This window comes from Babylonia areolata, chromosome 7 (assembly GCF_041734735.1).
Source record: "Babylonia areolata isolate BAREFJ2019XMU chromosome 7, ASM4173473v1, whole genome shotgun sequence".
Taxonomy (NCBI): Eukaryota; Metazoa; Mollusca; class Gastropoda; order Neogastropoda; family Buccinidae; genus Babylonia; species Babylonia areolata.
This window is the reverse complement of record NC_134882.1, coordinates 13,778,941-13,793,940: the sequence shown is the minus strand read 5'-3', so window position 1 is coordinate 13,793,940 and position 15,000 is coordinate 13,778,941. Positions and strand designations below refer to the sequence as shown.

General features: G+C 44.4%; 1 protein-coding gene across 1 annotated transcript in view; it reads right to left on the bottom strand.

Annotated features, from left to right (window-relative positions):
• The window catches only part of LOC143284160 (myophilin-like), a 35,195-nt gene that overhangs the window by 3,428 nt on the left and 16,767 nt on the right, over positions 1-15,000 (bottom strand). The window contains exons 2-5 of the mRNA XM_076590821.1: positions 11,881-11,931; positions 9,066-9,146; positions 3,649-3,722; positions 1,168-1,372 (exon numbers count right to left, since the gene is read on the bottom strand). Of these exons, the coding sequence (XP_076446936.1) occupies positions 1,168-1,372; positions 3,649-3,722; positions 9,066-9,146; positions 11,881-11,931 (411 nt within the window). The remainder of the gene's footprint in view (positions 1-1,167; positions 1,373-3,648; positions 3,723-9,065; positions 9,147-11,880; positions 11,932-15,000) is intronic.

Below are 15,000 nucleotides of genomic sequence, written 5' to 3'. Positions count from 1 at the left end.
CCCCTCCTGCTCTATTCGATACAGACACACACACACACACACACACACACACACACACACACACACACACACACGGAACCTTTACATTCCCACTTGACTGTGAACCATCCCAAACGCCGACTGTCCTAAAACCCTCCTGGCCGAGAGAGTGGCGATGTAACTTGGGCAAGACACTCTCCGCTATAATCAAATTCCATCCCTTTATAATCATAGTCGGGGCAGCGGTCTCCTTCCTTTGCTGTTCTGATGGTCATAGTCGGACACGACTAACAACCATACATAGATATGATAGTCAGTCGTGTCCGACTATGACCATCAGAACAGCAGAGGAGGCAACTGCTGTTCCGACTATTTGGGCTAGAATTTGATTATAATGGAGAATGTCTTGCCCAAGTTACATCCCCACTCTCTCCGCCAAGAGGGTTTTAGGATAGTCGGCGTTGGAATGGTTCCCAAAGGCCAACTAGCCCACAAGGCTGCAGCACTAAGAGCCAGTGCAATTTTGCCTCCTAGTTTGAGAGTCATAGTCCTTCACAAAAGACTAAGCTGTAAATGGTTTCCCATTGACTGGAGAAACCACTGATAATACAGCTCTCACTTTGCTGTTGACCATACATACATACACACCCAACCCCCAACTACGGACAGCAGTCGCCTCCTCTGCTGTTCTGGTCATTGTCGGACACGACTGACCATAATAATAATAATAATGGATACTTATATAGCACACTATCCAGAAATCTGCTTTAGGTGCTTTACAAAAACGCTTCTGTTAACATAAAACATTACATCAATGTTACATACACACACCAAAATGTGACCACACACACACACACACACACACACACACACACTGCATACATACATTTTAACAAACATGTGTATCTAACAGCTAGCCTAACACATACGCACACATAGGCAGGCACAAACTTACATAAATACACGCACACACAATACACATTAATATACATGCATGTAGTTATGTACACATACATATGTGAAGTGGTCCTGCCACAATTGAACTTATTGCTGTGGGAAAAGGTGAGTTTTGAGACGAGATTTAAAAGATGATGCGAGGGAATCAGAATGACGGAGGTTATCAGGGAGCACACACACATACAAACATACACACATGCACAACCCCTAACTACTCTAACTGGAACTGACCGTCCTGCCGAGGGCGTGCAGAGTGTTGACCACCTGCGTCATGTTGGTGCGCTCAAAGAGGGCGGCCGTGTGGAACTGGTCGTTGGGCGGCAGCCCGTAGGCCGTGCAGGCCTCCAGGAACTTGCCGATGTTCTCCATCATGAAGAAGTTCACCTTCTGCCGGTTCACCTTCTTCACTGACCCCGGCTTCAGCACGTTCATCAACCTGCCGGGAGTTGAGGGGTGGGGGGTGCGGGAGGAGGGCGGGGGGTAAACAAGTTCATACACGGTAACATAGGAGGATAAGACACGTAAAATGTAGGATGAGTCGGGTATCGCAGGGTAAGGCTGGGTATGGAAGGGTGGGTGGGGACAAGTTTATACATGATAAGGCAGTCGCCTCCTCTGCTGTTCTGGTCATTGTCGGACACGACTGACCATAATAATAATAATAATAATAATGGATACTTATATAGCACACTATCACAGAAATCTGCTCTAGGTGCTTTACAAAAACGCTTTTGTTAACATAAAACATTACATCAACGTTACATACACACACCAAAATGTGACCCACACACACACACACACACAGACACAGACACACACAAGTTCATACACGGTAAGACTGGACGAGACACGTAAAATGTAGGATGAGTTGGGTATCGCAGGGTAAGGCTGGGTATGGAAGGGTGGGTGGAAACAAGTTTATACATGATAAGACTGGAGGTCAAGACACCACAAGGGTCGAATAGTTCGTTTATCAACATTCCAGGAGAGGGTGAGGGTGGGGGACAAGTTTATACATGATCAGATAGGAAATGTAAGTTGAGGGTCGGGCATCACGTTCATTAACTTGCCAGGAGGGGGTGAAGGGGGTGTGTGGGTGGGGCCAAGTTTATACATGATAAGACTGGAGGTCAAGACACCAAAAGTGTAGGATAAGAGTCGGGGGTAGTTCGTTCATCAAACTGCCAGGAGACGGTGGGTGGAAGCAAGTTTATACATGACAAGATAGGAAATGTAAGTTGAGGGTCGGGCATCACGTTCATTAACCTGCCAGGAGGGGTGGTGGGGGTGGGGTGGAAACGAGTTAATACATGATAAGACTGGAGGTCAAGACACCACAAGTGTAGGATGAGGGTCGGGGGTAGTTCGTTCATCGAACTGCCAGGAGCGGGTGGGTGGAAGCAAGTTTATACATGACAAGACAGGGAATGTAGGGTGGGGGTTGGGCATCGCGTTCATTAACCTGCCAGGAGGGGGTGAAGGGGGTGTGGGTGGGGACAAGTTTATATATGATAAGACTGGAGGTGAAGACACCACAAGGGTCGGGTAGTTCGTTCATCAACATTCCAGGAGAGGGTGAGGGTGGGGGACAAGTTTATACATGATAAGACTGGAGGTCAAGACACCACAAGTGCAGGATAAGGGTCGGGGGTAGTTCGTTCATCAAACTGCCAGGAGTGGGTGGGTGGAAGCAAGTTTATACATAACAAGATAGGGAATGCAGGGTGGGGGTTGGGCATCGCGTTCATTAACCTGCCAGGAGGGGTGGTGGGGGGTGGGGTGGAAACGAGTTAATACATGATAGGACTGGAGGTCAAGACACCACCACAAGTGTAGGATGAGGGTCGGTTATTACGTTCATCAACCTGCCGGCAGGGAGTAGGTGCGTATGTGAAAGAGAAATCTCTTTGTGACAAAAGAGTGACACAAGACACAGGCACCGTCGCTCTCCCAGTGGAGAGAGAGAGAATCCCGAATTTCACACACACAGAGAAATCTCTTAGTGACAAAAGAGTCGCTCTCCCAGTGGAGAGAGAGAGAATCCCGAATTTCACACACACAGAGAAATCTCTTAGTGACAAAAGAGTGACACAACACACAGGCACCGTCGCTCTCCCAGTGGACAGAGAATCCCGAATTCACACACATATTTATTTTATTATTATTATTATTATTATCATTACCTTTACAAAAATTATTATTTATTTATTTATTTATGTACGCTTATAGTTCACTTCATCAAGTTTTTGCGCCTTATACATATTATTATTAGTAGTAGTTCTTTTTTGTATGTATTTATCTATTATTTATTCTCCCTTTTGTTTTTCTCAAGGCCTGACTAGGCGCGTTGGGTTACGCTGCTGGTCAGGCATCTGCTTGGCAGATGTGGTGTAGCGTATATGGATTTGTCCAAACGCAGTGACGCCTCCTTGAGTTACTGATACTGAAACTCACACACACACAGATAAATCTCGTAGTGACAAAAGAGTAATATACAATACACAGGCATCGTCGCTCGCCATGGGGGAGGGGGGGCGGGGGAGAGAGAGAGAGAGAGAGAGTGAGACAGAGACAGAGACACAGAGAGAGAGAGAGAGAGAGAGAGAGAGAGAGAGAGAGAGAGAGAGAGAGAAGCCTGGATTTCACACAGAAAAATCTCTCAGTGACAAAAGAGCGATACTACACACACAGGCATCCCGTCCAGAGTCTTACCTGCACAACACCTGTCCGTCCCTGAGCACTTCGTGAAAGGTGTCATGACCCAGGGGAGTGCTAGGGTCGGCTCCCTGAAACAACGGTTTTCAGTTTCGGTTTCAGGGTGTGCATACAGATTCACAATTATGCGCTTCACAAAACCTGCTTTTAAAACAAAAGAAGAAAAACAACAACAACAACAACAACAAAAGATGTGTGTGGGCGGCGCGGCGGGGAAAGGAAGGAGGGGGTGAGGAGGAGTGGATGACTGACCAACATCTTGACCTGGAAGGGCGCTGGAACGGAGACACGCGACACTGCACAGTCAGGTGACTCCCAGCAAACTAAGACACGTGACACTGCACGGTCAGGTGACTCCCAGCAAACTAAGACACGTGACACTGCACAGTCAGGTGACTCCCAGCAAACTAAGACACGTGACACTGCACAGTCAGGTGATTCCCGGCAAACTAAGACACGTGACACTGCACAGTCAGGTGACTCCCAGCAAACTAAGACACGTGACACTGCACAGTCAGGTGACTCCCAGCAAACTAAGACACGTGACACTGCACAGTCAGGTGACTCCCAGCAAACTAAGACACGTGACACTGCACAGTCAGGTGACTCCCAGCAAACTAAGACACGTGACACTGCACAGTCAGGTGACTCCCAGCAAACTCCATGCCTTTTGGACAACATATATATCCATATTTGTGGTCTGTTTGTCTCTATAACTCTATGTCGGTTTGTATGCCTGTCTGTCTGTCGTTTTGGACTACATATCTATAATTATTTATGGTCTGTTTGTCTCTTTATATCTGTTTATGTCGGTTTGGGCGGGGAGAGGAGTGGGTGGGAGGGGGGTGTCTTTAAAACTGATGGCAACAGTGTGTGTGTGTGTGTGTGTGTGTGTGTGTGTGAATGTGCATGTGTGTGTCATTTTTATTGAATTTGCCGAGTGTTCGTTCCATTATACTTGTTCGTCTGTCGTTCTTCAGTATGTCGTTGTGTGTGTGTGTGTGTGTGTGTGTGTGTGTGTGTGTTCGCCGAAATGTACCAAAAGAAGACGAGAATTTTAGTGACTAGCATGCCGGTGACTGCATGACCTTAAACCCAGACGAAGGTAGACTTTACTTTTTTGGGTCTTCCGTTTGTCTGAGTCGCTTCCCTTTTTTTAAACCATCTTTTTCCTTCTGCGCTCAAAACTTTTTAAAATTTTATTTTCATTTTTCATAATTATTTTCTTTCTATACTTTAAGGGCGCAATATTTCCCGTTCTCACGACGATAATGACGTAGGCAAACCAAAACTAGGGTATCGTGCTGACTTCAAAAAGATTTTTTATTTAAAAAAAAAAGTTTTACTGGGCCTTCACTGATCCTACCTTTGATATTAACCTTTCCCCCTGATCCGTTTTCATTCTGCTGACTGACTGACTGACGTCATAAGGAAGTTTTGGTTTTAAAAGTATGACCTGAGACAGAAACTTGAGAGTCTCTCCTGCCTTGAGGCGGAAGGCATTGCACTGAGCACAAAGGGATTTTCATCTCACCAATGTTTAAAAGAAATACAGCAATAGGAAACTGTTGTAGTGTTGTTCATTCAGACAAAGAGATTTTCTTTTCTATCTCACCAATGTTAAAACAACAAAACAAACAACCATTTCCTGGGAAATTGTTGCGGTGATGTTCATCTACTCATCCTAACACACTGCTACAACATTAATCGTACAGCAATAACCTGAATGAAAAAACATAAAGACGAAAAAACAAAAATAAGAAAAACAAGAGAGGCAAGGCCTTCAAGACTCACTTGTGGCAAATTAATTCCCCTAGCATTAATTACAGAGTAATTTCCCTTTTTTACTATCTGCACCAAAAACGTTTACAAAATAAACTTCCATGCTTAGCAAAAGAAGTTCCTGTTTGAACAAAAAATGATAATAATGACTGCTCTTGTTGTTGTGTCAGAATATCAGATCAAAGTGCCAAGTTTACAGAATACCAAAAATATAAATATAACAGTAAATGCAGTTTGCATATAATTAGGCTTCATTTTTTTGTGCCCATCCCAGAGTTGCAATATTATTTTAAACAAGATGACTGGAAAGAACTGAATTTTTCCTATTTTTATGCCTAATTTGGTGTCAACTGACAAAGTATTTGCAGAGAAAATGTCAATGTTAAAGTTTGCCACGGACACACAGACACACACACAGACAACCGAACACCGGGTTAAAGCACCGGGTTTACACAAGTGAGTCAAAAAACAACCAACACCTTGCTGTTTACTGAACGGACTTCACGCCAGTGCAGCTCCCTGAACACCGGGCATAATACTAACAGTGTGGTGCGTCAACAGAAAACAGGGGTCATACAAGCACATTCACAGTTCTTTTCCAGCCATCAAGCAAACGACCGTGGCAGTGAATCCACTCTGTATCAGTAACTTTGAAGCGCACGCTGAAACTGGTCATCTCCGAAGTTTCAGTTTCAATTTACTGCGTTCTGATAAATCTGTCTATACTCCACACCGCATCTGCTAGGCAGATGTCTGACAGCGGCATAATCCAACGCGCTTGCCTGACTTTGAATATATGCATATAATATATGTGTGTACAAATCAGAGTGGATTATTGCCAGACTTTGAATATATGCATATAATATATGTGTGTACAAATCAGAGTGGATTATTGCCAGACTTTGAATATATGCATATAATATATGTGTGTACAAATCAGAGTGGATTATTGCCAGACTTTGAATATATGCATATAATATACCATATAATATATGTGTGTACAAATCAGAGTGGATTATTGCCAGACTTTGAATATATGCATATAATATATCATATATGTGTGTACAAATCAGAGTGGATTTCGTTCACATCATTTTGACAGAGGACAAAAGTTCGGTTGCCGTGGGATCTTTTATCAGTGCGCCCAGTGCGTGCTGAACACGGGACCTCGGTTTATCGTCTCCCCCGAATGAGTAGACGGCCAGTGTGATTTTGCAGTCAAACTGGGAAGAAAGGATGAGAGCGGGAATCGAACCAAGAGCCTCAGGGAAACTGTGCTGGCAGAAAAAAAAAAGTATATAACCACTCTGCTACCTTTCTCCCTCCTTTACTGCAACTCTGCAGACGTACATTAGTGTCTTTACCGTTCCAGGTTCCTCTTCTCAGTTCACCGTTGAATGGTATCAAAATAGTGCTTCCTGATTGTTCTTTTGTTTGTTTTGTTGTTTTCTTCGTTTGTTTTTTCTTCAGTTTTCGTTTCCTTCGGCAAACATTTATTTAGACTTTATTCTAACTTGGTGTTACCCTACCCTACACTACACTACCCACATCGCACAAAGTACCACTGCCTACGTGCCTTTACCTCTTCTCTGTCACGCATGGAGGACACACGAATGCCCAAAGCAGTTTTCTATGCCAGGGTAAACGTGACAGAGAAGCCCCACGAAAACGATACAAGTACAACCTGAAGCGACAACTCAATAAAGCCGGCATCCCTGGAAAAGGGACTGGAAAAAAAAACATACACTGCCAGAGACAGAGACAGCTGGAGATCAACTAACCAAGCTAGGCGCTGAGAACTGCAGGAAGGCCAGCTGCGGAGGAAAAGCTGCAGACCAGGTGGAAGAAAGCACCGGCTGCCCAGAGCCCTACTAGGAACCCACGGATTACCTTATCCTCTGTGTGCCAGGGTGTGTCGCTCGAGAATCAGCCTGCACAGCCACCAGAGGGCTTGTCGTCAAGGTCCTCTTTGTTAATGATCCTCGGATCCGATGAAGAACCTGTCACCTATCATCTTCCGCTCTTTCTGCCATTACCACAGGGCTGGCTATAGACTCACAACTTGTGTACAGACACACAGCCGGCTATTTGGAAACAAGTCATTTCACAAGTGTATACATACATATATATATATATGCGTTACGGTAGCCATGTCAATGATGATGCGAACGCGTGCGCATAACCTTCACCGTATAACTGCAGTGCAGATGGGTATGGGGGTTCGGAGGTGGGAGGGCGGGGGGCTAACCTCCGTAAAAACCGTACTTCGGTCTTGCCAAGGGAAGATGGGGAGTGGGAATGGTGTTGGTTAGCGGTGTGGTGTAGTTGTTTTCCCAAAGATCGTTAAAAGCGGACTGAAACGTGTCACGGAAAAGCAGCAGGACTTTTTTTTCTCTCTCTCTTTCCAGTTTCCAGACACTGAAATCCTCTGGCTGTTTCCCCCATCCCTCATCTCTTCCCGTCACCCCCATTCCCCCCCACCCCATTGATTTTAAGTCAACCGGCGGTTAGGTGTGCTTCAAACCAACACCCACAAGTCACGGGTCTCCTGTCTGGCGGCCGTGTACCACTTCTTCATTGTAAAGCTTCTCGGGATCATTGCCACAGTACTACCTTCAAACAGGAGGTTCTCTCTCTCTCTCTCTCTCTCTCTCTCTCTCGCTTTCCCCTTTTTTTTAAACTGAAAAAAACAGCACTGACACCAACAACAACCCGTTTTCTTAAAATCATATAAAGTGCGGATTCCGATTTACCTCGACAAACGAAGTCGACTAATCTGCAAACTCATTTTTGTGAACACATCTTACTTCTAATTATCAGAAACACTCATTCACTTCTACCATGTACACAATAAGAAATATTAAATCTTGAGCACACTGCCGAATAGACGTGGTCTTCACGTGAAGCGCTTCATCGACCAAATAAAGCTCTTAACCGACCAGTTAGTACGGCCATGATGACAGTATTTTGCAGCACGATGTCAAAATAATGTTTTCCGCATAGCATTTATTACATGAAACATGCACCAATTCAATAAACGACCCATGGGGTTTCCTGAAATTATAAAACATGAAAAAAACCCACAAGCATAATAATCAAAATTGTGTTTTCTGAAATAAGCGTATCTTTTCTGCTCTCGTCAGTGGGTAGCAGTCGTCCTTTCCAAGGTCCCCATCTCTATAAAGGTTTGTATAGGGATTGTGAAACTGAACGAGGAGGAATGGGGGCGCCGTGAGGAATGAGGACAACAGAAAACTGGGCGAAAACGATGAAGAGAGAGAGAGAGAGAGAGAGAGAGAGAGAGAGAGAGAGAGAGAGAAAGATCTGAAGCTGAAAAATGGGACAAAACACACAGAGAGACACAAACACACACACACTCACTCACTCACTCTCACATACACACACTCTTACACACAGACACACACACACACACACACACACACATATATATATATATATATATATATATATATATATATACACACACACACACACACTCACATACACACATACATACACTCTTTCTCACAGACACACACACATAGACCTCCCCCCCCCCACCCCCCACACGCCCCCCACGCACACACACGACCCGAAAAGGAAAACCAAACCAGCAACCCTGCACCACTCACCGGCACAAGCTCCTCCCCTAGTAACTGCTCTATCCACGTCCGGGCCTCCTGCTCCAGAGTGACGTCATACTTGCTCTGGATCTGTACAGGAGACCGAAGGGTGATGATAACATGTGGAGTGATGGCCTAGAGGCAACGCATCCGCCAAGGAAGCGAGAGAATCTGAGCACGCTGGATCGAATCACGGCTCAGCTGCCGATATTTTCTCCCCCTCCACTAGACCTTGAGTGGTGGTCTGGACGCTAGTCATTCGGATGAGACGATAAACCGAGGTCCCGTGTGCAGCACGCACTTAGCGCACGTAAAAGAACCCACGGCAACAAAAGGGTTGTTCCTGGCAAACGTCTGTAAAAAAAATCCACGTCAATAGGAAAAACAAATAAAACTGCACGCAGGAAAAATAAAAAAAAAAGAGGGTGGCGCTGTAGTATAGCGACGCGCTCTCCCTGGGGAGAACAGCACGAATTTCACACAGAGAAATCTGTTGTGATAAAAAGAAATACAAATACAAATACAAAAACATGTGTCCTCAACTGTGACATGATTGGTCATCATTAAAGGTCAAGGCCAAGGTTTTGTTTTGTTTGTTATTGTTGTTGTTGTTGTTTTGGGCCCTGCCCCTACTGTAACAGCGTGATCAAACAACCGAGAGTAAGACTGTGAACCAACGATACTGTCCTTCTTCAAGACGGGCGCAATATCTGAGTGGTTAAAGCGTTGGACTGTCAATCTGAGGGTCCCGGGTTCGAATCACGGTGACGGCGCCTGGTGGGTAAAGGGTGCAGATTTTTACGATCTCCCAGGTCAACATATGTGCACACCTGCTAGTGCCTGAACCCCCTTCGTGTGTATATGCAAGCAGAAGATCAAATACGCACGTTAAAGATCCTGTAATCCATGTCAGCGTTCGGTGGGTTATGGAAACAAGAACATACCCAGCATGCACACCCCCGAAAGCGGAGTATGGCTGCCTACATGGCGGGGTAAAAACGGTCATACACGTAAAAGCCCACTCGTCTACATACGAGTGAACGCAGAAGAAGAGAAGAAGAAGAAGTCCTTCTTCAAGACAACCATCACCTGCTGCATATCTGTCTCATTCTCTCTATCTGTCTGCCTCTTTCGCTCTCTCCATCGCTACCATTTTATAAACAATTGTGTCCTTTACAATAACCTGCGGCAAAAACATCTGAACTCTGAAGGTCAATTGTATGCTCACTTGCTGAAGAATGGTTCTGTTTACAGTATTCGTAAACTCTACATTTATTTATATATTTAATGCCCTGAAGATACGACAGGAATTCTGTGACAACAATGATGAAAGTTAGAATTAATTTACTAAGCACAAGAAACACTTTTGTTCTACAGGTTTAAGTTAGTACGTATTTTACATTTTGTTGTCGCTGCGTGATCACCATATTGTGTACTTTTGACCTCTTTCAACGGGCCGGAGGCCTGGAGATTAAAGTTTTGTTCTTGTTCTACCCCCCTCTGTGTTAAAAAAAACAAAAACAAAAACCACACATAACAACAGTAAAGCTTTGAATGATAACTCTGTTACTTCCAGTATATAAAATTCATTCATTCATTCATCCATTCGTTCATTCATTCATTCACACACTCTCTCTGTGCGTGCGTGCGTGCACGCGCGCGCGCGCGTGTGTATGTGTGTGTGTGTGTGTGTGTGTGTGTGTTTGCATTCCTGGAGGGCAAACTATTTCCACCACTTCCGCTTCATGAAGGAAAACTCCATTCCGTGTTTTGTTTTGTTTTGTTTTTCTACATAGGCTTTTTTTTTTCCTTTTTTTTTTTTTTCTCAGACACATCCATGTGATACTCCTTCCAGCACCCCACCCCCACTCCCCACTAACCACCCCCTGGCTTCCACGTCCCCCTGGGGAGCAATTTCCTTCCCTGCATGAGAAAAAAAAAACATGTTTGCTGCTCCTCCGCAGAAAGACTTCCTTCTGAGATTCTTTTTTTTTTTTTTTTTTTTTGGGGGGGGGGGGGGGGGGGGGGGAGGGAGGGGGGGGAATGATGTTTACTACCCCCACTCCACCCACTTTCTTCCCCTTTCTTTCCCCATCCCCCACCTTAAAACACCGTCATTATTTCCCCATTATGGCCTTCTCTCTCCAACTCTTCGCATCATCAGCGGGACTTTCTACTTCCTTTTCAAGTTATTATACTCCCCCACACCCACACCCCCACCCCAACCCCTCTCCCACCCACCCATCCTTTTTTTTTTTTTTTCTTCTTCGTTTATTTCATTATCAACTTTTACCAGGTAAGTTCACATGTGAAGTATACATGCAGTTATATATATATATATAGCGCACGATACAAGATGTGTACAAGGTGCGTCTAAGACTCGAATTCTGATTCAGTTTCAACTTCAAGAAAAGGCCGTCAAAACATGCTGCTTTAATCATTAACAACACCACCAACAACAAAAACATCACCACCAATAAACACTAACAACATCAACACTAAGAACAACAATGCTAATACTAACAATATATTTTCATAGCGCTTCCAAACCACTCAAACGTGCGGAAAACAGCGTCTGACTGGCTTAGCAGTAGGCGGACTAAGAAACGGGTCAGCCACGAATTTGGGTCAAACTGCGCAAACGAACAGGCTTAGTCTGCCATGCAAAGTTTGACAAGGCACAGTATATGACACCAAATAAGCGCTTTAATAATAATACGTGAATGAAATTTCAGTGTGTGAGACACAGAATCAAGGAACCTAGCCAAAGCCTGATATCTAATATATTGTTACACATGTGTACAGGAGTCGTCAGACCACCAACCTTCCTGTGGATCTCTGCTGACAGTCCATACCCTCGTGGTCGTGTCGCCATCTGCAACAGAGTGATCAACACTGTAGGTAGCTTGCCAGTAGGTAGTGCGCGGACACACACAAAAAACACACAAAGAAGAGCGCGCGCGCGCACACACACACACACACACACACACACACACACACACTAAAAACAACAACAACAACAGAAAAAACAAACGCACGACAGGCAGAAAGACACACACACACACAAACACACACACACAAACACACACACACACACACACACACACACACACACGGTAACCGTCATGTTAAAAAAAAATCAACAACACAGATCGGATTATCATTATTAATATTATATTTGTTAATGGTCAAAACATTTTTGCTGGTCGGTACTGACATCCGTAGCAAACACCACTGTCTAGCTGACAGACAGTGACAGACTCCAGGGAGTTCTCTGGATGGTCATGGCTGATGTTATGTTGTTTTGAATGATTTTCAGCTTGGCTCGGATTTTTAGCGAAATACTGCATGCTGCAATGCAGTGCCAGTGTGTTTGTGTGTGTGTGTGTGTGTGTGTGTGTGTGTGTGTGTGTGTGTGTGTGTGTGTGTGTGTGTGTGTGTGTGTGTGTGTGTGTGTGTGTGTGTGTGTGTGTGTGTGTGTGTGAGAGAGAGAGAGAGAGAGAGAGAGAGAGAGAGAGAGAGAGAGAGAAACAGAAAAGGGGGAAGGGAACAAAACATACAGAGCGAGAACAGAGACAGAGAGACAAAGACAAAAAGGGAAACACACACAGAGAAGAGACAGAAGGATTTCTTTGCAACCTTTCAAAGAAGAGATATCACATAGATGTGCTGCTCCCAATTTATTTTCTTTCTTTCGTTTTTTTTCTTTTTTGCCCAAGAACAAAATAATAAACACTGCTGTTTTTTTTCCCCCCCTTCATGACAAATCTTCCTCTGAAAACGAGAAGGACAATAGACATCAAGAAAGAAACACCCCCTTGGTCATCACACTAGCCCCGGCACTGCTAAGCACAGCACACATCAAGTCTTCGTTAGCAACACGGGGCAATCACTCGCCCAGCTTATGTTTGTTGACAAAGTGTGTCGTTCACTCTCATTACCAACCTTAGCGCTACGACCAAACGACACACAATGATGGCCGGCAGTTTCGTAGCTCCAGAGAGCCATTCAAACATCGCGTCGGACTTCATTGCTCGAAAACACCTTGTGACGATGGCCTCAATTAACGTTCGACGACAAGGCTTGCGCGACCTATCAAAGCAACGCTGCTTCACAACAAACTGTTAGGTGCAAAGCTATAGATTTCATTCATTCTGTCTCACGAATTCATTCTCTAATTTAGACTTAACAGTTCAGAATATCGCTTTTCCTTACAACCGTTTGGTCCACAACTGGGGTAACACGCGGAAGTCCAAACAAGGAAACTGAAAGATTGATCAATTATGGGAGCAGTAAAGTGCTATATCGTCTCTTCTGATTTCTCACGGTGACGAATTCGTTGGGACAAAAAACAAAACAACAAAAACAACAACAACAACCTGAGCATAAGTTGAGGTGAAAGTCTCATCAGAACGCCCCCTATTTTCAGGCAAGACATACATAGATACCATTTTTGTTGCGTGGCTGGCTTGTGGAGCAAACACATCTCACTTGATTCAAATGTTATGCCCGCGAGATCGTTTTTGTGTCATCAACAGATGTATCAAATTATTACTTTTTTTAAAGAAAAAAAAAACTTGAAAAATACATGGGTTCAAAATAACTGCTGGGTCAGGTTTCTAAATTGACTGGAACTATAACAAAGAATTATGGAGATGGTGGACTGAATAGGGAAATGAAGAGAGAGAAGGGGAGGGACGAAGGGAGGGGAATAAAGAGAAAGAGAGGGAGGGGGTATGAAGAGAGAGGGAGGGGGTATGAAGAGAGAGGGAGGGGGTATGAAGAGAGAGGGAGGGGTATGAAGGGAGAGGGAGGGGGTATGAAGGGAGAGGGAGGGGGTATGAAGGGAGAGGGAGGGGGGTGAAGGACATGCCACGAGGCAAGGAGGTCCCAATGACACAGTGTGACATATCATGTACAACAGACAGAGAAGTCCGAGGAGCGTGCTCGTGCATAGATGTGTGACACTGGCAGACAGGCGTGCTGACAGAAAGGCAGAAAGATGCTCTCTCACGCACGCACGCACGCACGCGCGCGCACACACACACACACTCACACACATGCATGCACATATACACACACGCACGAGCGAACGCACATATCATTACACACTGCACACACGCACACACACACACCTTACAATGCAACACACACATACACACCATACAACAAACACAGACACAAACGATGAAACAATGTCTGCAATGACTGTCATTTATATAAATGCAGTTGGAAAATGTGTATTTCAACGTAACTGCAATTGTGTAGCGTCCACCAGCCGTCAAACGAAACAAATGTATTTAGTCACATTCCTAAGCACGATATAAGCTGTTAGCGTGTTGTTGCTCCGCTGTCTATCTGAACATATGTGACATGTTTAACTGAATAAAGTTTTGTTTAAACCAAACACACACACACACACACACACACACACACACACACACACACACACACACAACACGCTCAGTCTTTGTCAGGTGATCAGTTATCACCCAGACAAGGATCAACACAAGTTGGAAGAGGAATGTTAGGAATGCGAATTAACAAAAAAAACAACAAACAAACAAACAAAATGTCTGATGACACTCCCCACACTTTTCCTTCTCTTCCTTCTTCAGGGACTCTGTTAACCCCCTCACCCTCACCCGCTTTCCACCTCTCCTCGCCAGATATAATCTAACCTTATTTTCTCATTAAAAGAATTTGCATCAGCTGTGGCGAAACAAAAGCAGACAATTACCCAACACATTAAAAGACACACACACACACACACACACACACACACACACACAAAACAAAACAAACCCAAACATTTAACAGGACTTGTTTAAACATGACCTGTTAGTATATAATTAAAAGGTTTTCACATAACATATTAAACCAAATTCGCTTTAAAAAGTTGTAAATAATGATTAATACATACCAATTATACATACAGTATACG